This window comes from Lynx canadensis, chromosome B3 (assembly GCF_007474595.2).
Source record: "Lynx canadensis isolate LIC74 chromosome B3, mLynCan4.pri.v2, whole genome shotgun sequence".
Taxonomy (NCBI): Eukaryota; Metazoa; Chordata; class Mammalia; order Carnivora; family Felidae; genus Lynx; species Lynx canadensis.
The window spans coordinates 143,918,779-143,944,335 of NC_044308.2; the positions used below are offsets into that span (position 1 = coordinate 143,918,779).

Genomic DNA, 25,557 nt, shown 5'->3' on the forward strand with positions numbered 1-25,557 from the left:
CAAAATTCACTGCAAATGAATGAATGCTCTCCTGCAGCAATAAACGTGAGGCAGTTTCCAGAACGTGTGAGATGGCCTCGCATGCCTGGTCTCTCCTTGCCCGCATGCCCAGCACAGCCCCCAGAGGGCACTGTGGTCCCTCAAGGGGTGGCATTTCCCACATCCTCTGTCACTGCCCAAAGTGCGGTCCAGAAGCCATGTGTGTTCAGGCCAACCCTTCGCAAACTTCCGTGTGCATACAGGCCACCCGGGCTCTTGTGAAACAGAAATTCTAGGGTGGGGCCCAAGACACTGAATGTCTGTTTCCACAGACACTAAGGCTGCTCCCCCAGGGCCTACCCTTCCATCTCCCAAATGGGAACATCTGGAAATAGTCCAGGCACTGGCTGGGTACTCAGGAATTCTCCAGATGGGGAACCAGGAGGCTCAGGCCTCTACAAGGGAAAGGACAGTTCCTCAGCCACTGACGTTAGCAGTAACAGGCTTGACGTGGGGCCATCGCTCCGGAAAGCCGTGGCCAGCGAGGGCAGTGAGCGTCGTGAGAAAACAAGGGGGCAGCGGGTCAGCTGAGGAACCAGACTGGTCTTGGAGCGCATGGAGAACAAAGTCCATTAGACTGAGGGAGCAACCGTAACAGAAGGCCTGGCCCAGGAAGGCCAGACAGACTCTCCCTCGGGTCATGTCTGAGGAGGGGCCAAGGGGTACGAGCAGCACCCGGGTCAGACTGGACCGCGGGGAGGTCGGCCTCCGTCATGTGACCAGAGTCACTTCCCCGCTCGGCTGCCTGGCTGCAGGAACCGTACGGTGGACAGCGGGGAGACCGGCGTGAGGTGGCAGCACGGGAAGGGTGAGGGGACGTGCGGGCAGGAAAGGGAACCGACACTCGAGCTCAGTCCGAGACCACCACGCTTGTCGTCGGAAGGCTGGATTTGAGGGCAGCACCAATCTCAACTAAGCAACACGTGGTCAAGACTGGGGAAATAAGAGACTGATTTGGTGGGAAGAGAGTGACCCTAGTATCAAGGATCCCTGTTTCTAGATGGACAACACCCACAGAGAGAAAAGCCCCGCCTGACAGGAAGTTACCTGCCCGCACACAGAAATGAGGAGTCGCTAACACAGTCGACGTCTGAGCGCCTGACCGGCCCGCACCAGACGTTTCAAGAAAGGACCGAGGGGGCCTGCGTGTCACTGTGGCAACGGCGTGCTCAGCCACCTCGCCACGTGAGGAAAGGGACGACCCCCAACTTAGAAGGCACACGTACTACTGATGAGACACGGACATCAAAACCGAGGTTTTCAACTTAATTAGAAAATTTAAACTGTCCCCCAAATGTGAATCTTTTTAATTCACATTCATAAACTTGGTTTCTTAATTGGATCTCAAATTGAAATGTTAAGTCCCTTCTAACTACAAGCAAAACCCAGAACCAAATGAAAAATCTCCAACAGAAATACCTACAGTTCCATCGTCACTCATCTTCAAACAGGATCCAAAGTCGGCCAGGCGGATGTGACCATTCACGTCCAAAAGGACATTGTCAGGTTTAATGTCTCTGTGAGTAAAACAAATCAGTGAGTCAACCATTTCCACGCCACACATTAGGCAGGTCAAAGCCTGTCACCAGTGGCGTACCCGCCGAGGAAATGCTAATGCCATTTCAGGACAGCTGTGGCAATCTTGGGAAAATGTCTCTCCATGGCACTCTACTCGCACACGCGTACGGAGGGGCAGTCACCACCACTACCGCTCACTCCTGTGCATGAGCTAATCCCCAGTCAATCCGACGACACACCATCTTGTTCCCACCGCACAGCTGACCATGCTTCCTGAGTGTCTCCTTGATGCCCGGTGCTGTGCTTGACCCCAGGTCTATGACAGTAACCAGACCCCACGGCCCCTGCCATCACGAAACTTCCACCAGCTGAGAGGGCAGAAAATGAACGTGCGAACGCACGAACACGCACGTGGTCTCAGTCAGCACCAGGGTATGATGCCCACGATAAGCGCTGGGAAGAAACCAGAAGCAGCAGAAAACGGGGCAAAGGGTGTCTGAGCACAGACGTGATGAGAGCAAGAGACAGGTGAGGCTCTGGGGCAAGACCACGGCAGGCCAACAGCCCCCCACGTACCCCACGCTGTATCTGGCGGACAAAGACCCGGGGGCTGAAGACCTAAGCCATCTGTCCAGCTGTCAGCAGCAAGTTCATGGCAGGAAGGTAGGTCCACGGCCGACCTGCTGCTCTGTGGACTTGCAAACGTGGGGCCCCTGGGGAGGCGGACGGCCTTTAAAGAACAAGCTCTCCCTCCTGGTCAAACAAGTTCATGTGACTGGACGGCACAAAAGGGAACAGACTTCAGGAGGAAAGGCAGATGTTCACCGAGAGGAGCTCAGGTATGTGCTCACACGACAGAACACCACACCTCAGCTACTCCCAACATCAGGGACGCATCTCACAAACAAAGGTGAGAAGACGACGACAATTCTTACCCAAAGAAAGATCCACAAAGCAAAAGAAACTAGCGCAGCACCCCAAACCGAAATAAAGAGGAAAAACAAAGCAAACCCTCAATGAGTCAGAAAAATAAAAAATTAAGAACAGAACCAGACAAAAGCAGGAAGAAATGAAGAGATTTAACTCAAGGAAGAAACAGAAGACAAAATCTTATCAGGAATGGTGACTAAATTATAAGATGCCCATAGAACAAATTCCAGTAAAAATCTAATGAAAGGGCACTGAGGAAAGGGAGGGAAAGATCTAGAGGAATGAAAATAGACGACACATACAAATAACTGGAGTCCCCAAAGAAATTGAAAGAATAAAACATAATATTTGAATCTACAATCTGAGAGAACCTTCCAGAAGTTAAAAAAAAAAAAAAAGGGGGGGGGGGGGAGTGCATTATAGACTGATGGGCCCATCAAATTAAAAATTTTCCCATGTCCTGTTTCTTGGAGCCAACCTGATACTAAAGTTCACATGGATCAATTAATGCGTGAGGACAGCTAGAAAAACCCTGGAGAGAAAGAAAGGGGTCTGATGGGGGAACTAGTCCGACACGGCTTCTGCCTCCGAAATTAAAGCGGTACGGCCCTGGTGCCCAGACAGACAGAAAGACGACAGGACAGAACGCCATGGGGAGTGAGTGCGTGATAAAGATGTCATCTCACCTCACTGGGGCGAAGACACACTTCCTAAGTGAGCTGGTCTTGGGACAACAGGAGGGCCTCCTAAAGACAAAATCAGACCCGCTCCAGAACCACAGCGGCCACCCGGCCTGCCCCCGGCTACCTTCGTCAGATCCCTCTGCTTCATCCTGCATCTCTCCCGCGCGGCTTTCTATTTGCTCCAGTTTTTGTTTTCGTTCTCTGCATATTCCCGCTCTTAAAACTGCACCGTTCTGACTTTGTTTCTGAGCTGCACTCTCCGTTCTCTCTGGGGACGTCATGTCCTCGAAGGCAAGTGACTGCCACTCTTCGTTTCTGCCTCTGCTGTGATCCAGAAGGGGCTGTGCCCGCCTGCGTGCCCTGCTCCCTGGTCCCGGCTGCCCACCGCTTCCCACGCTGCCAAAGCCAGGGAGCACCCGCTCTGCCTGCAGCAGCCCGGCCGGAGGGCGGTGGGCACGGCCCGAGTCCCCACGGCCCACATCCGGCCACAGAGAAGGCCCCACAGCTGTAGCACAGGGTCCGAGTCCTGCTTCTTAAATCCAGCAGGGACACGGCTGCCGTGCTGACGACACACACTCATTTCCGGCCCCGTCGAATGCTGCTTCGACCCACAGCGAACCTACCACCTGCGGCCGGGGCAGGACTGACTTCCTACCAAACCTGGCTTTGTAGCCTTTCTAGCAAAAATGCAAGCTTTCGGTTTTCAGACTGGGTCGTTCAAGTGCTAAGTCTGAATACTGAGTTGACGGGGGAGGGCGGTTAATCACACATTTCATTCTCCTACTATGTCTGGAGATCAAATGGCAGAGTGAAGCTTCTACATAGCTAATTAAGAAAATAAGGGAAAAGCTTTCTAATGAGGGAAAACAGAGAAAGAATAAACCACTGAAAAAGTGGTCAGATTAATTTCCCTGGAGATCGGTGACAAATACAAAGACATTTAGCTCTGGTATGAATTAGTCAAATTTCTGTCAGAATATAAAATCGAATGTTGAAAACAACCATAGTAACTGTTAGAAAAGCAAGCACAGAGACATTAAAGAATCCATGAAAAAAGAGAAAATGCCCTAAAAGAAGTGAAGGTTCTTTGGGAGCCGCGCCCTCTGCTCACTCTGTGATACCTGGACCCACAGGGCAGTGCCCTGGGCAGGGGCACGTGGCCCCCGCGCCTCAATTTCCCCACCGAGCAGTGAGGTACGACTCACGGCGAGACCCGAAGGGCTGTTCTTGTGACACCCCGTGCCGTGGCCACCCTTGCAGCAGGAGCTGTGTCTGCTCAGGAAAACCTCCTGACGGGCAGCAGAGGCCGGGCCCTGGGCGAGGCGGCAGCGGGGCCCGATGTGACGCCAGGGGGATCGCGGTGGCCGTGAGCCTCCCAACGGAGGACGGTAATGCCCTCACAGTCCCGAGGAAGGGGATTTCCAATCTAAAATTCTTACTAGATCATCCCTCAGTCACACAAGTGGATGGAGTTAAGATACTGATCTCAAAAACATGATCTCACAAGCCACCTTGATCCAGAAACTACAGACAATCCATGCTACCAAATCAAAAGAATAGACCAAGAAAGGAAGCTGTGTCACTTGGACAGCAAGGGATCCAATCCGGGGAGACGGGACGGGAGCGTCTCCGGGGAAAGAACTCTCAGGATGCTGGCAGAGGCACCCAGGGCAGAAGGGAGCGGGAAAGGAGGAGCAGCGGTTCCAAGAAAAATCAGACCTATGCTACCCGACACGCCCGTGTGCGCAGAGCTCTGTAATTCAGCACAGGGGATGACTAGCCGGTTTGGGGCAACCAGTGACGGCTGCCACGGAAAAGCCCGCAAGTGGAGACTCAGGACCACTGCCACCCCCAGAGGAAACGACTCATGCAAGTGGAAATGCGGGAACCGCCAGGCTCATCTGTCACACTCACACCGGTGTTCCACGATGGACCTGACGGGGATTTAACCGACAGTTACCGCTCAGGAACTGGGACGCTGTGGGAGGGGGGGTCTGAGAGTGTGCGTGGGAGAGGGCTGAGGGAGAGAGCTACTTCTGGAAAGGGTAAGCTGCATCTTAACAGATGCGATCTGACTCTCCCTCCTCTGCAAAAAAAGAAAATGGCGAGAGAAGCCGGTTAGTTAGGAATATGAGGCAAATGCCGCAAGAAACAGTGTAAAAAGCCGACGAGCTACCTGTGGCCAGTGGGATCCGGGCAGGGCAGGAGACGCGTGCTTTCTCTTAAGCCCTGTAGCGCTACCTGACTTGAAAAAACCGTTACCGTGAACGTATTTGATAAAAATTATTAAAATAGACAGCCAACCCCACGGGACGAACTCGCTGTCTTAAGCAGCAGAAAGACACAGGGGTGGCGCCCGCGCAGGATGCAGGGTGGGCCCGCAGCGCGCCCGGGAGGCCACACAGAGCCAGTTATTCTCGCTCGAGGGGCTGTGCTGAGCCCCTCTCCCCAGCCCAGTCCTCCTCTGTGAGTGCCACGATGGGGGCCGTGCACCAGGGAAGGTGTTGTGGCTGGGACAGCAGACGGTCAGGGAACCCGTGACCTAGGGGGCGGGCACCCCAGGGAGGAGGGATCAGCAGCGGGAGGATGAGCTGAGGTCACAGCACAACATGTAAAGACAAGGCGGCTCTGGGGGACCCGCGCTCGAGCATCCTCATCGTCACAGTAACGCTGGGACCTGCTGGTGCCAGGCGCTGGGGCGGCCCAGGGTCTGCGAACCGCGTGGCCTCTCTGGACGGCCTGGAGCCTTCGACAGAGTCTCGGGGCCCCGAAAGGGCATCTTCACGTATTCAATGCCGTTCCCATAAAACACAAAAGGTGCTGGCACAAAAACAGACACACAGACCAACGGAATAGAATAGAGACCCCAGAACTAGACCCACAAACGTACGGCCAACTCATCTTTGACAAAGCAGGAAAGAACATCCGATGGAAAGAAGACAGCCTCTTTAACAAATGGTGCCGGGAGAAGTGGACAGCAACATGCAGAAGGTTGAAACTAGACCACTTTCTCACACCATTCACAACAGTAAACTCAAAATGGATAAAGGACCTGAATGTGAGACAGGAAACCATCAGAACCTTAGAGGAGAAAGCAGGAAAAGACCTCTCTGACCTCAGCCGCAGCAATCTCTTACTCGACACATCCCCAAAGGCAAGGGAATTAAAAGCAAAAGTGAATTACTGGGACCTTATGAAGATCAAAAGCTTCTGCACAGCAAAGGAAACAACCCACAAAACTAAAAGGCAACCAACGGAATGGGAAAAGATATTTGCAAATGACATATCGGACAAAGGGCTAGTATCCAAAATCTATAAAGAGCTCACCAAACTCCACACCCGAACAACAAATAACCCAGTGAAGAAATGGGCAGAAAACATGAATAGACACTTCTCTCAAGAAGACATCCGGGTGGCCAACAGGCACATGAAAAGATGTTCAACGTCGCTCCTTATCAGGGAAATACAAATCAAAACCACACTCAGATATCACCTCACGCCAGTCAGGGTGGCCAAAATGAACAAATCAGGAGACTATAGATGCTGGAGAGGATGTGGAGAAACGGGAACCCTCTTGCACCGTTGGTGGGAATGCAAATTGGTGCAGCCGCTCTGGAAAGCAGTGTGGAGGTTCCTCAGAAAATTAAAAATAGACCTACCCTATGACCCAGCAATAGCACTGCTAGGAATTTATCCAAGGGATACAGGAGTACTGATGCATAGGGGCACTTGTACCCCAATGTTCATAGCAGCACTCTCAACAATAGCCAAATTATGGAAAGAGCCTAAATGTCCATCAACTGAGGAATGGATAAAGAAATTGTGGTATATATACACAATGGAGTACTACGTGGCAACGAGAAAAAATGAAATATGGCCCTTTGTAGCAACGTGGATGGAACTGGAGAGTGTGATGCTAAGTGAAATAAGCCATACAGAGAAAGACAGATACCATATGGTTTCACTCTTATGTGGATCCTGAGAAACTTAACAGGAACCCATGGGGGAGGGGAAGGAAAAAAAAAAAAAAGAGGTTAGAGTGGGAGAGAGCCAAAGCATAAGAGACTGTTAAAAACTGAGAACAAACTGAGGGTTGATGGGGGGTGGGAGGGAGGGGAGGGTGGGTGATGGGTATTGAGGAGGGCACCTTTTGGGATGAGCACTGGGTGTTGTATGGAAACCAATTTGTCAATAAATTTCATTTAAAAAAAAAAAAAAAAAAAAACACACAAAAGGTGCGTACCTGTGCACGTAGTGAAGCTGATGGATGGAATCGATGGCCAACACCATTTCACCGATGTAGAATCTTGCCATATCTTCTGGAAGCTTGTCTTCGAATTTACTGAGCAGGGTCAGTAAATCACCACCCACGTAGTAATCCATGACTAAGTACTACAGGTGGGAAGAGGTGGGAGAGAACAGAACATTCGGTCAGCGCGAGGCCTGACAACGAAAGGCCGAAGTTCTACCACGAAGTCCTCTGGCTCTTCCAGTCTGGAGCGCTGGCTTCCGAGCTGCTCCTGTGTCATCCAGGATTTCCCCACTCAGTACCTCCCGCACCATATATGTCGTACTTTCAGTTAGGCATCTGACGGAGAACGAATTTCAGGAACAACAGCGCGGAGGATGGGGGCCGAGAGCAGGGCAGGAGAGGGGCTGGGAGGCCAGGACGTGGTCCTGGAAGGAGAGGAGGGTGACAGGCACCGGGGAGTACTATGTGGAGGCAGAGGCCAGACCACAGGCTGGCGGGCGTGCGGGGCGGAGGGAGAAGTTCTCCGGCCCCTAAGAAAGCGGTAGGAGTAAGTCAAGCACCCATCTAGCCGAGTCTCAACGGTTTCCATGCTGGCCTAGAATTCTAAACAGAAAAATGAAAATGCTCTACAGCAGCACTGAACATGATCGACAGGCTCCTGGAGAACTGTAAGGAATCCGTAAGAAAGTAAACTAAGGGGCCATAAGGCAGAAACTTACTTTTAGAGTAAGAACCAGACCAATTATTTCCTCTGTCATGAAACACAGGGATTCTAAGTCAACAAGGCAACACCCTTCTAGTCACTGGAGAAACAGGTTTAATTTTTAGGACACGCCAAGTTTAGATGCCTCCAACAGAAGGAACAACGAGAATGGGCTCTGTGGGGCAGCCCAATGACCCCGCACGAGGAAGGAGGCCTGACGCGGCCTGCCCCGCTCTCCAGGCCTGCTTCTCCACCACCCCACAAAGGCAGAAGCTGCCGGGGTCCCAGAGAGAAGGAACCTGCCCGACAGCACCACTCAGGGGCGGCAGAGACAGCAGCCAGCCACGGGTCTGCGAACCCCAGTACCAGGGCCCAGGTTCACACACTAGAAAGCCCAGAGCCCCTGCCTTCCTTCTTGATTTTCACTGTACCTCTATTTGTGCAACTCCAGACACTCGAGAAGATGCCTTCTTGGCTGCGATTGCTAACTGACCATCTTCCATCAGACATTTCAGACTGCAAGACACTACGCTGACTTCAGGAAAAATTAAACAAAATATGTTGTTTTCCTTCTGTACAGATCTGCGCCTGAACTCCTCGGAAATGGACCCGAGATGGTCGCCTCTGAGCGGGGGTGATGTGCACTCGGCGGTCTGCTGGGGAAGGGCCCTGAGCACCACCTCCCGTCACACGCTTGGACAAGTGGCTACGTCCCCTCCTGCTCCAGATGCCCCATTTATTTATTTATTTTTTTTTCCCAACGTTTTTATTTATTTTTGGGACAGAGAGAGACAGAGCATGAACGGGGGAGGGGCAGAGAGAGAGGGAGACACAGAATCGGAAACAGGCTCCAGGCTCTGAGCCATCAGCCCAGAGCCCGACGCGGGGCTTGAACTCACGGACCGCGAGATCGTGACCTGGCTGAAGTCGGACGCTTAACCGACTGCGCCACCCAGGCGCCCCAAGATGCCCCATTTAAAACGTGGTGACAACCTTCAGGGCCTAAGGCACGGGGTCCCTGGGGAGACGGAGCTAACCCACGCGCCCCTGCTTGATAAACACAACGGTCCCTCTGTAGACATAAACATGTATGTTGTAAATTCTAAATAAACAGTGTAACAAACCATGTTACCTAATTCTGGACATTCAAAACTGACGGATGTCTTTGACGTGGGAAAGAGACGGTTGTAAGACGAATAAAAGAGACCCTATGTCCCTCTTGCTGTAGGAACAGAGCACAGAAGTGCGGGTGAGCTCAGGGAGATCGAGCTCAGGTCCCTGGCCCGAGGCTGTGCAGACCTTCGAAGCCCCTGCGGCCACCACTGGGGCTGCGCAGGCAGGAGGAGCCGGGCAGAGACCAGCTTCTCCAAGGACGGTGCTTGCCCCACACACCCAGAGCTCCACGTGAGGACCTTTTTAGGTTTAGGCAAACCTTCGGTCACACGGTCACTCTGGAATTAAGAGCAGCTGAGGGCAAAGGTTTGGCTTCTTTTCCCTTGTGAGCCGCTGTTTTGGGTCTGTTTTACAGGCATCTACGCTGACCTCGGGGCACACGTGTCAATCGCACAGCGGACTGACCAGTCAAGACTGAAAGCCCCCACTTAGGTCGGAAGAAACAGATAACAAGAGTCCCCCCAAAACCCACGTCAGAAGACCTCAGCGAGCCCAGCTCGTTCGGGGAGGACTGCACACCAGCAGTGTCCTCGGACGGCGTCAGGCATCGTGGGTGACACGATTACCCGCTCAGCGCCAAAGGCTGAGCCACTGTGGGTCCTCGCGGCCCTCTCTCTTCAAACATGATCCAAGATGGAAAATGTCTTGAAGCCCCAGTTTATTTAAATGTAATAAACCCGGGGCACAAAACTAACCAGGTTATCTCGTGATGAGAATTGTCTGCCTTTAAAAAACCCCACCCAGTTACTACCTTAAACCAACCCCTTCGTTCTCTCCGAGCACATATAAACACTGTCAATTCCAAACCGCCTCGTTCGGTTTTTAGCAGCAGCACAAACGAATCAACCCATTTCGCCCACATGCCGTGTGACGGACCCTTGCGGCGCCTGAGACCCAGACGTACCAGGTGGTTTTCGTCCTGAAAGGCGTAGTGCAGAGTGGTGATCCACTGGCAGTCGCCGTTCACCAGCACGTCGCGCTCTTCTCGGAAACAAGCGGTCTGTAAAGAATCAGGGGGAGAGTCGGTCCGGGCCCGTCCGAGGAGTACGGTCCTGAACAGAGGGGTCCCTGCCGCGACAGGCTCTGGAGACGCGTCACCTGCCTCCCAGGCTGCAGGAAGCTCGGCCTCCCTCACTCACCTGGAACCGGACGCATCCTCGCCTCCCCCAGGCCTCTCCTGCACCAAGGCGTCGGAGAGCTCGCTTCCTCGGGCCGGGCCCGGCCCCTGCCCCTTCCACACACGCCACCTCTGCAGCCGACAGAGGCGAGTCGGCCCGGCTCACAGGTGGATCTCAGCAACACTCTCCTGGGGGGGCCCCTCCCACCCAGCACGGCCCGACCTCTCTGGACCAGACCGGCTTCCCCTCGATAGCCTGGGACGTGGCCGCCCCGCGTCTGCCCCTCGCTGTCACACACCTACAGTCTAGCAGCCACATGGCTGGCGGGAAACGGCACACACCTGCTTACTGAGCTGAGCGCCGGAAAGTGATTTAATCACGGTAACTGGTGCCACCCACGGTCATAACAGGATTCTGTGAAGAAGTATGGTCTGCAGCACATAGGTAAAAGGCTGTCTTTTAGGCTGTTACGGTTTATTTTTTTCTAAGAGCTTTATTTCACAGGTGGTACCTAGATTTAAAAGTGACCAGGTATTTTGGCATAATCATAATAAAACTTTCTCTTTGTTGATCACCTAAGATTTTAACTCCCTCTAGCTCTGAAACTTGCACAGCTTAACAAAAATGACAGTGGCACTGATGGGAGCCCTTGGTCCACAAGGCACCGGGGAGTCCTACCTGCTCTCTCATGAGACTCACAGTGACCTCTGGAACTTGTTTTGTCTTACGAGCTTTCTATTCTAAACTTGTTTTTAAAATTTTTTATTTCGAAAAAAAAAATGACTGAAGTAGATGTGCCCCAATTCTACTAATTAAAAGCAGATAAAACAACTCAAATGGACCAGCAATCAGCTTACGATGTCCAAATGTGCAGAGACCAATGCTATGCCCCCCAGCCCACGGCCCCCCAGCCCACAGGGCCTGGCGCAGGGCAGCTGCAAGGAAGCCCCAGGGCCGGGGCTCCACGTTCTCAAGGGTCTACCCATCTACATTTAGAATAAAAGCCATTCTTAAACTCAGGGTCACCAGCATGATGACCCACAGACAGGAAATATATGTATTATTCAGCAATTTTGTTTTGAGAACTTTCAGTACTTTTTTAACGAGCAAAACAGATGAGCTAGAAAGCACAGCACGACCCACAAAGTTATGAATTCACAGCTTAGCGACTTTTCCACCGCCCCCTCTTGGTGACGTCATGCTTTCAAAGATTAGTGTTCACAATAAACTAATTTATTAGGAATAAAAAGATAAATCACTTTAACCCTGTTATATCAATATTGTTATGTTTTTACATGTATCACACACACACACACATATCCCATGACATGTACCCTGGGATAATCGTAATAATTAGCAGACATCCTTGGACTTTTCCGACTATGCCAATTAGGTAGGATCTCTGTAACCAGATTTAAATTTCATAATTTCAGAATGTACTCACCATGACATCTGGGTAAATACTAACTAGTTATGATAAGGTGAGAATCACCTCTCCCCAACCTTGGGACTTTTAAACACACACACACACACACACACACACACACACACACCCCGGTCTGGAGGCTGACACTGAACAACCAATCACTCCTCTAAAAATATAAACTTAAATGAATTTGCTACTAGCCTTTATTTCCCTGCTTATTCCTCCCCCAAACTCTTATGCACCACCAGCTACCCTGTTCCCACGGAAGAGTCACTCCAGCGATTTCCCTTGACCCCCAGAGCGCTGACGGTGCCACGGAGAGCTGCTGGGGCCGAGGCACGGCCACCACGGTACCGCCTGAGGCAGAGTCCCCAGGCCCAGGTGACCATAAACACAGCGATGCTTCAGTTAACCAGCCTGCATTCATCCGGCAGAGGCCCGGTGCTGGGCACCACGGTGGGAAGGAGGAGGGTAGGGACAGGGAAGGAGAACAGGCCGTGACGGACAGGTAGGACGCACTGAGGATACTGAGTGAGAACGCCCACCCACCAAGCTGACAACAACCTGAGCTCAGGGGAGGGATCTGACCAGAACAGACGTTTGTACTGGTATCTGCCCAAGTGGCATCATCATCCCAGGGAAGAACTACCGAGCACAGGAAGGGCCACCTAAAATTACAAGGAAGGTTCAGAGTGACACGACAAGAGAGGCCAGAAGCCAGAGAAGCAGTTTCCGGAGGAGGAGGTGGCTAATCCCAGGGGCGCTCAGTCCCAGGGTGAGCTTGCTTCACAGCTGGGGCAGCAGAGGGTGGCGCTGAGGGCGTTCAGCCTGGGGGAGCCCAGCGAGAGGACACAGGGTAAGTGACAGAGCCTTGGAAAGGAAGGATGCTTGGCTCCCTGACGCAAAGTGGAGGACCACAGAGGATGGGGGGTGAAGGCAGACCGGGGGCGAGTCTGGTAGGACCAGAGGAAGAGCTCGGGCTGGCCCAGCAGCCTCACCGACTCCATCGGGGGCCGGAGCGGCCAGGGTGGGGACCGTGAAACAGGCCCCAGAGGGAGGGACACCGAAGTAAGGAAAAGCGCATCTAGACCTGCCAAGCAGTGACCACCTACTTCTGCTTACGATCTCCGTCCTCCCTCTGGGAGGGCGTACACAGACATCTCTGTGCTTATGCAGGCTCCAGATCCAGTAATGCCTTGTTCACGGGAAGCAGAGCTGAGATAAATGCCCAGAGTTCCCGCAAAGGTTTTGATTGGTCCTTACAGTGAGCAGCCCTCGGCCGGGCCGGGGGGGGGGGGGGGGGGGGGGGGGGGGGGGAGGGGGGGGGCGCAGAGAGGCGTGTGCGCCGGGAGGGGCGGAGACGGTGGCGACAAGACACAGGTCACTCTTATCAAGGAGGGAGGGGGGAGGCCCAGCTCTGCGAGGACTGTGGTGGGGACCCAGCACATGCCCCTCACAACCCCCTTCTCCTGTTACTCTTTACTACTCCACGCTTACCTCTGCTCTTTTAAGCATTTCCCACTTGTTGAGGATTTTCATCGCATAAATTCGCTCAGTGTTCTTCATTTTGACAACAGCAACCTGGAACACAAACAGGAGTTTAACAAAAACGTAGCTGAAGGAACCAAAAGCCAGCACACGTTGTCACGTAACTACAGTGACATCTCAAGTGCCCGGAGAAATGAAACCCTGGAAAACGAGCTGCTGAGGAGACACAAGTTCTTCACGTAAATGCAGATCCGTCCTGCTAAGCATCGAACCTTGCCATTTGCCACACCACAACGTGCATATCCCTGCTCAGTTCCAAAAACTTCCGTGGTGGGCGGTGGGCGCACAGCGGGGCTGGCCGCCCTGGGCGAGCCTGGGACACGCACCTGGGACTTTCACCATAAAAACTTTAAAAATCTGCTCACTGCTCCCAACCTTTCCTCCCCGTGTTCAAGGGTTCCATCCCCACGCTCCTGCCACCTGCCCCACTGGCGCTATGTCTACCTCCTCCTCCCACCACCGGCCTCGACATGCCAGCTCTTGCCTCTGCGATCTGTTCTCAAGGGGCACTGAGTGCCGGCGTGGGCTCTGGAGTGGGACTTGGGCAAATCCTCTTCTTTGTGCCTCGGTTTCTACAACTAGAAAAGGGGTAATAGCAGTACTGGCCCCAGACTGCTATGAGGACAAACCAGCGAATACACCTAAATGCACTTCGAACGGGGTTAGGCATATAGTGGGCACTCGGCATGTTGGCTGGCGGCCATGTTCTTCAAGGTACAATTCAAATGCCACCTCTTGCAGGAAGTCCTACTGGATTTCCCAGTCCCTGCCAAATCTCAGACGCGCTCTGACATCACTTACCAATACCAGATGTGATGCCTGTGCCAGCATACGGCACATTCTACCCTGCAAAAATCATTCACTGGCCTAAGTCCCCATCACAAAACCATAAGCTACTTACGTATGGCTGTCCCTTTTTGCTGCCAATGGCAGACAGCCACACGGCAGGCATAAACAATTATTTACCTCCTTGCTTTCTAAACGATGCATGTTGTACAGTAACATCGTCAAGGTAACCACACAAGCTAACATGCACCAGGCACTTTCCCCACGCCAGGAACTCTGCTCACTAACTGACCTGCACCCTCTCAGGTAACCCTCACCACAGTCCTCGATGGTGGCTATTTTTACCATCCATATTCTACAGATATGGAACCTGAGGCTGAGAGGTTTAAATAACATGCTAACAAGGAGCAGAGTCTCACCCTCAAGTGCACGCACGTTAAGGATTATAAAGACAGTTATGATTAAATATTATCTTCCCTGGGTCTGACGATAGGGCGGGGGGTCCACAAAGAACATGCCTTGATGGAACCCTAGAGTCTGGTGAGGGTCAAAGGCCCCTCCCACAGCACGCGGCTTCCCGCAGCCCACCATGTGGAAGTCGTCCTCAAGTCACCTCCTTCGGTCATCTCTCTCACTGCCACCCCAGTGCTCGCGGTGGTGGCTCTTCTCGTCACACCTGTTTAAGCTGCTGTTTACTAGCTGTGGTCTTAGAACCACTAACCAAGCTCGCTCCGATTCTGAATAAAGAACAAAGAATGCCGAACAAAGGTTCGGTGAGTTCTCCCACATGTCCCAGAACATGCAATCTGGGCACACGTGATGTCATCACATTAGAAGTGTCGATTTCTTCCTAGAAATCGGCTACAATCAATAGGTGAAATGTTAGTGTTAAAAACAAAAGCTACCATAATGTAATCCCTATCAAAATATCAACGGCATTTTTCACAGAATTAGAACAAATAATCCTAAAATTTGTATGGACCCACAAAGGCCCCAAAGAGTCAAAACAATCTTGAGAAAGAACAAAGCTGGAGGTATCACGTGCCCGGATTTCACACTACTACAAGGCTGTAGTGATCAAAACAGTACGGTGCTGGCACAAAAACAGACACACAGATCAATTAGTGGACAAAGGAGGCAGGAATATACAATGGGAAAAGACCATCTCTTCAACAGTGCTCAGAAAACTGGACAGCTACATGCAAAAGAATGAAATGGAACCATTTTCTTATAGCATGCAAAACAAAAACAAAAACAAAAAAGAACCCTCAAAATGGATTAAAGATTTAAATAAAATATAACACCTGAAACCATAAAAATCCTACAAGAAAACATAGGCAGTAACCTCTTGGACGTTGACCTTAGCAATACTTTTCTGGATCTCTCTCCAAGGAAAACAAAAGCAAAAATAAACTACTGGGACATCAAACTAAAGAGCTTCTGCACATGAGTGGAGACCATCAACAAACAAAAGGTAACCTATGGAATGGGAGAAGATATTTGCAAAAGATATATCCCATAAGGGGCTATATTTAGAATAGATAATGAACACACACAACTCAGTATCAAAAAAGCAAATGATCCAATTTTAAAAATAGGCGGAAAACTTAAGCAGACATTTCTCCAAAGAAGACATACAGATGGTCAACAAGACACATGAAAAGATGCTCCACATCACTTATCATCAGGGAAATGCAAATCAAAACCACAACAAGGTATCACACCTCATACCCGTCAGAATGCCATTATCAAGAAGACAAAAAAAAAATAAGTAAGTGTCTGCAAGGATCTGGAGAAAAGACTCGTGCACTATGGTGGGAATACAAATTGATGCAGCCACTGTGGAAAACAGTATGGAGGTTCCTCAAAAAGTTTGAAATATAACTACCTTCTGATCCAGCAATTTCACTTCTGGGTATTTATCCGAAGAAAACAAAAGCACTAACTCAAAAAGACAGATGCATCCCTACGTTTACTGCAGCATTATTCACAATGGCCAAGATGTGGCAATAACCTACGTGTCCACTGCCTGATGAATGGATAAAGAAGACGTCATATACACCTACAGTGGCATACTACGCAGCCGCAAAAAGGAAGAGATCTCGCCATCGGCAATAACATGGATGGATCTAGAAGGTATGATGCTAAGTGAAGTAAGTTCAGACAGAGAAAGACCAATACCAAATGATTTCCCTTTTATGTAGAATCTGAAAAACAAACAAAACAAAACAAAACAAAACAAAACAAAACAAAACAGAAGCAGACTCATCGATGCAGAGAACAATCTGGTGGTTACCAGAGGGGTGAAACAGGGGAGAAAAGGCTACTTAGTATTTACTACAGAAATGGCCTCACTTGGAAGAAACGGTAGAGCTGATAACTTTTGAACAATCCAGACCTTCTGAAAATGAGACACAGAGCACTCTGATCTTTCACTAGACGCTTAACTTCTTTAGAAGAGGCCTGTCTGGGCACAGACCATGTCCAGAAAATACGCCAGTGCCTTTGATAAAATACCCAGAAGGAGGGGCGCCTGGGTGGCGCAGTCGGTTAAGCGTCCGACTTCAGCCAGGTCACGATCTCGCGGTCCGCGAGTTCGAGCCCCGCGTCGGGCTCTGGGCTGATGGCTCGGAGCCTGGAGCCTGTTTCCGATTCTGTGTCTCCCTCTCTCTCTGCCCCTCCCCCGTTCATGCTCCGTCTCTCTCTGTCCCAAAAATAAATTAAAAAAACGTTGAAAATACCCAGAAGGAAAAAGAATACATCTGTCCACAGAAAAACACCTGTCAAACCAAGAACACGTAGCAGTGAAATGCAGGAGTAAAATTTGATGTAAAAACAAAAACTCCTGTATATTGAACAAGCTTTCTCTAATTGCACGACTTATAAAATAAACAATCTGTAAAAATCTTGTTTAGTTTACCAGAAACAACTTCTTGGCCCAAAACTCAGTCTTAATTGCATCAAGGAGAGCTGATGCTATACAAGCATCTCCAAAATGAGACGTTTCCGTAAAGAAACAGAAGTAATCTTACACAACATTAACAACCGATCTGGGGACATGACAACTCAGTGGGACACCTGATGCTAGCCCCGATCCACTACTGGAGGAACCAAAACAAACCGCCACGAAGAACATCGCTGGGCCAACGGAGAAACCTGGTGGAAGACAGCAGATGAGGTGCAGGGTTGCAAGAACACCCCGGGGAGGCAACGGCAGTGACGCCACCATTACCAGACAGTGGCAGTGACCTTAGCCACAGAATCCAAGATTCTTTCTGCGGCGGGGGAGGACTGGTGAGCACGTGCAGGGAACCCAGACGGGTCGCAGGATGGCCGGGTGGCCGGAGGAGCCCGATGGCGATCCGAGCCCAGGCCACGGGGCCCCGGGGTGGGGGAGGGGCTTACACAGGCCGAGAAGGCCTGGAGAGGGAGCAAAGGTAGGGGAGAGAACCCAAGGACTTTCGGGAAGGCCTGGGCAAGGACGGATTTCCTGAGTTTGGGAGGAACTTAAAAGGTGACACAGGCCCCTTCTCTGAAGCTCAGAAATCCGAGCCGTGCAGTTAAGTTCTTTGCAAAGAAGAGCAGTGAAAATCACCGTAGCCTATTGTGGCACAACACCGTTGTCTCCCCCTCTTCTGGAGAGCGACCCTCCCCTGCCCCGCGGCACCCCTGCGCCTCCCCAACCCGGTTCTAGGGGTGCGGCGTCCCCGCAGATCCCCGCGAGGGCCCAGGCCCGGTCCTGCTGCCAGGGAGACAGTTGGCAAAAGTACATGCTGCGCTGAATCGGGTTTCAATTTTGAAAGGTCTCTTTCTCCTCACCAGACAACAAAACCAGACCTGGACACGGGAGGAAACGTACGCCTTGCACACAAGTCCCGAGTATTCTGGAGCACCTTCTCGTCACGGCAGGTCGGGTCACTGTCAGGCAGAGCACGCGTGACGTGACAGGGCGGGTCACCGCTGGGCCCCACATGTGACGCCCCAGCAGCAGAGCTAAGGGGAAAGCTTAAGCGGAGGGGTCAGCGCATCCAGAAGCTTAGGAGGCTCGGCTCTTCGGTGCTAAGCGTACACCCACCGATCCCAGTCTGCGGGGGGAGCCGCGGCCGGAGCCTCGGCGGGGGCACGACGCCCGCTGCACACGCGGAGCCTAGACGGGCCGCCCCCTGCAGAGGCCGGGCCGGGGGCGGGATGAGGCCGCGCAGGCCGGGCCCAGGCACAGCTCGAGCACCGACGGCGGGCAGGCTGCTGGTGACGGGCGCGGCCGCTGTGGCCTCCCCGCATTCTGCAGAAGGTGACTGCCGGGATGTTTTCAATTAACAAGTGGACTTTTAATAAACTTCTTTGTCTCAAAGAGACGATTTTGGTCCAGACAATATTCAGGGTAACTCACCGGCCACCAGCTTTTGTTTTTATTTTTCTCCTCTTAATTGTACCCCGCAGGTTCCGCCCACCAAGAACTACTCTCCAAGTGACAGTGACAACGACCCGTCCCCCAGATCGATGCACAGGGTCCTACAGACGCCTGGTGGCGGCGGCTGCTCTCCCGTTCTAGGCAAAATGACCAAAACAGAAGTTCATCTTACCTCACCGAAAGCACCTCTTCCGATTACTTTAATTATTTCGAAGTCTTCTCGATGAAGCTGCATCTCCTTGACCAGCTGTGTAAACGGCTTGGCTATAAATTCAAAAAAAGGAAATCAACAATTTACTCTAGTAAGTTGGTACTACATAAAAATTCAACAACCTGACTGGGGCATTCCACTACATGACACAGCTTTTTCAGGAAACAAAGGTTTACTTTAAAAAAAATTTTTTTTTCAACATTTTTATTTATTTTTGGGACAGAGAGAGACAGAGCATGAACGGGAGAGGAGCAGAGAGAGAGGGAGACACAGAATCGGAAGCAGGCTCCAGGCTCCGAGCCATCAGCCCAGAGCCCGACGCGGGGCTCGAACTCACGGACCGCGAGATCGTGACCTGGCTGAAGTCGGACGCTTAACCGACTGCGCCACCCAGGCGCCCCAAAGGTTTACTTTTTAAAATGCTTGGTATCTGACAGGTGTTGGGAAGTCTGTGTCTGCGCTCAACTACGCAGATGTTCATCCTTAGCCCCTGTCCTTCAGCATCTGCTGTGACAGATGCTGCCACACAGAGGTCCGCTGCCGCTGGTCGTGAACACAAGCAGCAGGTACATTGGAGGTGAGTAGGCTCCGTGGAGCCACAGGGCAGCCCGGGGTGGGGTGGGGGGAACACGAGACAGAAAATTCTCGCAGAACGGCGGCCATCTCTGAAGTGCAGGCGGTGCTCCCGGACATCGTAACCATCCTTGCTAATCACGTGGGGACTCTAGCAGTGACCTCGGTAAGAAACGGGCAGAAGCACTTTACACAGCACTCACGTGTTCCATGCACGCATGCACAGGTAACAGAATAATCATCCTTTTATTATCCACGTTGTAGGGAGGAGAAAACTGAGCCAGGTTTCTGTGGACAGCGTGCTGGGCTGAACTGGGTCTCCTCCCCCCTCCCCAAATTAGTAGTGTCCACCCAGAATCTGTGACTGTGGCCTTATTTGGAAGCGGGGTCTTTCCAAATGTAGTCAAGTTGAGGTCACAAACACGAATGAGATGGGGCCTAAACACAAAAGGACTGGTGTCCTTATTAAGAGAAGGGAATCTGGACACAGAAGGGAAACAGCCCCGGGAAGATGGGAGGCAGGGACTGGAGTGATGCAGTCATAAGCCATGGGACACCAACTGCGCCAGAGGCTGGAAGAGACAGGGGTCCTCCCGGGGGCCTCTAGAGGGAGCACAGCCCTGCTCACACCTTGACTTTGGACTTGGCTTCCCCAACTGTGAGAGGAAAATATCTGTGGTCTTAAGCCCCCCAGTTTATGGTAATTTGTTACCGCGGCCCAGGAAACCTTTCCAGAGACCGCGGGTAATTTCGTTCCAGGAGCGGAGCGAGAGGCAGCACCAGGACAGAAGTCCCGCAGTTCGACTCCAGGGACCGTGCACTCCTGACCACCACGCGTCACATCTCTTACAGCTGTTCTCATTTTCACCTTCAGGCCCCAATCCACGTTTTACACTGACCTTCACACAGTTCTCTTTCAAATTCCCCACTACTAGTTTTGCAAAACGTTTCCATTGGGCAAAATGTACAAGGCTCTGTGTTATTTCTCGCAACTACACGTGCATCTGCAATCGTCTCCAAAAACAGCCAACGGTCTGCAGCCAAAACCTGCAATCTGACGTTTTCCGGATTTCTAATTGAGCTCCATATTATTAACTGAATTCTGCAGTTTTTCTCCTTAAATAGCTGCTTAATAAATACCATTAAGGTTTGGTCACCATGGTTCAGTGATCACGGGAACAACAGCCAGAGCACCACAAGGTTCTTGGTGCCTAAGGACAGTGAATTGTTACCACTATCGGTGCAAATGCCCATCAGCACAGAGATCAGGAAATAGGACACATGGGGACTGATTTAACAAAAAAAAAAAAACACAAAAAACAAAAGGCCAGGCTACAGAAAACCCTTGGGCTAGAACTTGAAAGGTTATCTATGACTTTTTAGTTCTTTCACATATCACCCCCAAACAACCATTCCCAAAACTCCTAATAGATATCTGTACTTCAAACAGCCACCAAAAACCTCAACCTCTCCTGGTACCTTCTAGGGGAACCGCATGGTACCGTTCATTGTACAATGAAAAAAAACGATCCCAGCAAATCTCATCTGTTGTATTTTACCACCAGAAGGGAGAGCGTAGGAGAGGAAAGAGAGCTGACCCGCTACGAACAAACTGTGGCACAGAGCACACTCGAGTGCACACCGCAGAGATGCTCGCTCTGGCAGGGGCATAATGCAACATTCTGGACTGTTCCACAAAACCCCAAGACTCACGAGAGGTGGCAGTCACTGTTTTCAATGTACAACCCAAACACATATTCATGAAAATCAAAGAGAATCCTACCCGTAATGAGCCACTTTTAATTTGCCCGTGACCCCGTGCCATTCTTGCTCGTAGGCATATTCCATGTTTCATATCGTCTGTATTCTTTTACTTTTTAGATGTCTCATGTTTCTGTACCACTCAATTATCATTTTAACAGATGCATACTATTTCACTAAGTTGGTGCACCAACAATTGTAAATCATGTGTCTACTGAACAGACAGGTTAAACTTTTAATTTTGAAAATCAGTACCTTCTTTATGGTGAATAAATCTGCAATGAACCTTTGCATGCACAGAAGCTTTTTTACTATTTTAAAGTAATTTTAGGATGAAATTCCAGGATTCTCCAAAAGGCACTAACTTTTTTTGTGGTTCCTAATCTGTCACCACACCCCGCCCCCCAACACCATACACGGATGGTTCACCTGCCTTTGAACTGTCCCTGAGGCCTGGCGAGTCTACTCGTAAGCCCTACGGGGAGGACTACCCACTCATCACAATTGCTCACCGATCACGTCTTAATCTTGTTTAACCTACTGCATAAGTGCTTTACTCTGACTTTGTGAAACATGCTACCTGTAAACGCCACGCCTCCGCTCGGTTCCTGCTTTTCATCTCAATTACGCTATTTTTACTTTACAGAAATTACTTTTCATAAAAATATTTTCAACAAAACGGAACTGATTCATTTTTCTCCTTCGTCATTTCACTATTAGAGCCTACAAAGTTATCCACTCTTTAAAGATCTAACCTTCAATCCTACTTTCTGCTAAACGGCTTTTAAAAATAGATAACCCATTATTCGTCTGCCGTTGACAACATACAGTGTTTGTCGTAACTTCCAGCTGTAACCATCTCTACGCGTTGGCGTGGCCTGACGGTGCAGGGGGGTCGGGGGCGAGCGGCCCAGCGCCCATTCTGGAGCTTCAGCTCCTCCGTGTACCACCTGGTAGCCAGCCGTGCCAGAGAAGCCACTTCGTCCTCCGGGACTCCTCACCCACCTCAGGGGCCCACTGACCCTGAGGACCGAGGCAGGCCATCCCTGTTCTTTCCACATCGATCACCTTACCTTATCCTCCTCGTCGAGTTCCCTCCTCCTCTTTGATACAAACGGTCTTGTTGCTTCTGCCTTGTACACAGTTCTGCGCAAATTTCCCCGAACTGGATGGGCATGAATTCACCAGGCCAGTCAGATGAACCGGAAAACCAGGGAAAATGGGACGAACGCTTGAAAAGACCCAAGAGTTCTGAGGACGCAGTGAAAACGTGACACTGGCGTGTACCAATCACGAAGACAAGCACGCGCAGGGCCACCGAGTCACGCTGATCCCACGGGACTTCTCAGGTGAACGGCAGAGACGGGGCTGTCAACCAGAGTCAATGCAAAACCAGGGTGACCCTGTCATCCGGGTCGGGCGGAACCCAGAGACAGAAGCACACCAGCTCTCTGAGCACCAAAGTTTCACGTAAAGAACTGTTAGGAGCGCTAACTCGCCACGGACACAGCAGGCGCACACGCAGGAAGCAACACGACTACCCGTGGGGTCAGGGAACCGAAGGAGGGAATTCCGGAAACTAGGCAAAGGGCTCCGCACGGCTGAGCGTGGGCTGCTGCTGGCACTGGGGTCTCTGTGCTCACGGGCGGGGACCCGAGAAGCTGAGAGGGAGAGAAGCCCACCTGACGCCCGGATGTCCTGAGCAGCTACTACTGGCAGGCACTTTGGCCTGGAGGAAGAAGGGTTACAGGGGCGTCACTCAAAGAGGAGCAGGCAGGAAGTCCCCGGTCCCCTCTCCCTCCTCCACCCCCCTCCAGTCTCCTTCTGGAGCCCTTAAGGCAGAGCCCAAGAGGGAGCGGGGTCAGAGCCCCAACAGGGAGATGCTGGGTCAAGAGGACGCTCCTGCAGGGCAACGGGATGGGAGATGGGTCGTAACCAGGAGGACTGATCAAATAAATGAACAAACTCAGGATAACGGGAGCCAGGGTCCTCACTGTCAGGGAAGGGAGTTACCAATAAGGGAGAATTGGGGAGCCTGGGCGGCTCAGTCGCTTGAGCGTCCGACTTCAGCTCAGGTCACGGTCTCATGGCTCGTGAGTTTGAGCCCCACATCGGACTCTGTGCTCACAGCTCTGCTTCGGATTCTGTCTCCCTCTCTCTCTGCCCCTCCCCCACTCACGCTCTGTCTCTCAAAAATAATAAACATTAAAAAAAATTAAAAACAAAAACGAGTAAGGGAGAATAAACCCTGCAGGACTGGATCAGAATCGGGGGTGTCAGTGTGACCTCATGATGATATACAGGGACATCAAAAACACAGACCTGAACGGCTGGGTACATACACAGGGTCCTCGTTCTGTCCACCGACAGGCCAGGAGGCAGCAACATCCAACAACGAGCGCACCTAGCACCCGAGCTCGGTTTCTAAATACCAGCCTCCGGCAAAGGAGCCAGCACGCCTCGGGCCCTCCCAGAGCCGGCGCTAGAACATTCTGTGCCAGAAAGCAAAGAAGGGCTCGAAGAGTCATGGGTACTCAAAATCAACACCAATGGTCACAGACTACATACATTGAGGAGGAAACCAGGAGTCCATACTGATCTGAAAGTTTAAAAATCTAATGAGAAATGAGGTATTTATATAATTTCAAAGTAAATCCAAACACAATAGTTACCAACAAAGGGAAATAGGTGACTTTACAGCGAGGTCTGGAGAACACCACTACCTAAATCAGGGGATCAGAGCGAACACTACCACCAGCCGTGTGACAAAATGAAATTGTGCCGTCACCCGACGGGACCCAGTGAGAAAATGCAGCATCACTTCTGTGACTTTCCTGCCCAAGTTACATAACCTGAGTGTAATCACGAGGAGACAGGAGGTGAACGTAGGGACAGGTGTGGAAGCAGAGAGAGCTGAGGGTGCCGCCTCCCACCGCCGACAACGACACATGACGACGACAACACACGACACCCACACGGCGGGAGAGGAGGAGGAAGCGGCCGCACCCAGGTTAGGCTGTGGAAGCGCAGTGGCCTGCGACGTGGGGGGAAGAACTCGAGGGCACGGCCACGGACGGTGCACTGACTCCCGTGGGACAGACCCAGGGTGAGCAGGTTTGGGGGGGAAGGGAGCGGTGACGGCAGCGTGCAATCAACACGTTCCCTGTTTCTGCTGCGGGGCCCAAGGCAGCGAGGACGCCAACCTTGTAAAACTCGACTGCTGTTTCCCACGTGCAAAAACTCACCACCTCAGAAGCACCAGGTGACGTGGGGGGTGGAGGAGAGGTGGGGCTGGGAGGGGAGGACAGTCTACTGCCAGGAATCTGGAGACCACCGACCTGGAGGAGCCCGGGCACTGGCATTTCTTAAGCCTTTTTTCAGTCTGCCAATGTTACTTCACTGGCTTAATCTAGAGCTTCGGGATACAGAATGTCCCAGGAAAAATTTTACGAAATTATGCGCACTGGGGTGGGACCCAGCTGGTCACCCATTCAAAGTATGCAGGATGCAGAGTAAAACCACAACAATTAAAACACCATTTGGGGCTCATTTAAATTTTTTTTTTTTTCAACGTTTATTTATTTTTTGGGACAGAGAGAGACAGAGCATGAACGGGCGAGGGGCAGAGAGAGAGGGAGACACAGAGTCGGAAACAGGCTCCAGGCTCCGAGCCATCAGCCCAGAGCCCGACGCGGGGCTCGAACTCCCGGACCGCGAGATCGTGACCTGGCTGAAGTCGGACGCTTAACCGACTGCGCCACCCAGGCGCCCCTGGGGCTCATTTAAAAAAACTGTTTTGAGATGAAAACTTTGGGGCGCCTGGGTGGCACAGTCGGTTAAGCGTCCGACTTCAGCCAGGTCACGATCTCGCGGTCCGGGAGTTCGAGCCCCGCGTCGGGCTCTGGGCTGATGGCTCGGAGCCTGGAGCCTGTTTCCGACTCTGTGTCTCCCTCTCTCTCTGCCCCTCGCCCGTTCATGCTCTGTCTCTCTCTGTCCCAAAAATAAATAAACGTTGAAAAAAAAAAAATAAGATGAAAACTTTATTTTTTATTTTTTTTAATGTTTATTTTATTTTTATTTAGAGAGAAAGACATAAAGCGTGAGCAGGGGAGGGGCAGAGAGAGAGGGAGAGAGAGAATCCCACACAGGCTGCGTGCCGTCGGTACAGAGCCCGATGCGGGGCTCCAACCCACGAACCGGGAGATCATGACCTGAGCCAAAATCAAGAGTCAGATGCTCAACTGAGCCACCCAGGCGCCCCTGGGATTCACTTTAAATATCATTTATGCTAAGGTTCTCCTAGAAGACAGACATCTCAGGTAACCTGAAGAAAACAGATCAGCTATAATGTTTAAAATGTTTGATTTTCACGGTGATAATAAACCTGTAGATTTTGAAGTAAGAGAAACATAACTATTATACATT

The 25,557-nt window shown here is 51.4% G+C and overlaps 1 protein-coding gene across 1 annotated transcript in view; it reads right to left on the bottom strand.

Annotated features, from left to right (window-relative positions):
- The window catches only part of CDC42BPB (CDC42 binding protein kinase beta), a 105,215-nt gene that overhangs the window by 44,460 nt on the left and 35,198 nt on the right, over positions 1-25,557 (bottom strand). Inside the window, 5 exon segments of the mRNA XM_030320051.1 lie at positions 1,463-1,556; positions 7,414-7,562; positions 10,203-10,298; positions 13,340-13,423; positions 18,760-18,851. Of these exon segments, the coding sequence (XP_030175911.1) occupies positions 1,463-1,556; positions 7,414-7,562; positions 10,203-10,298; positions 13,340-13,423; positions 18,760-18,851 (515 nt within the window).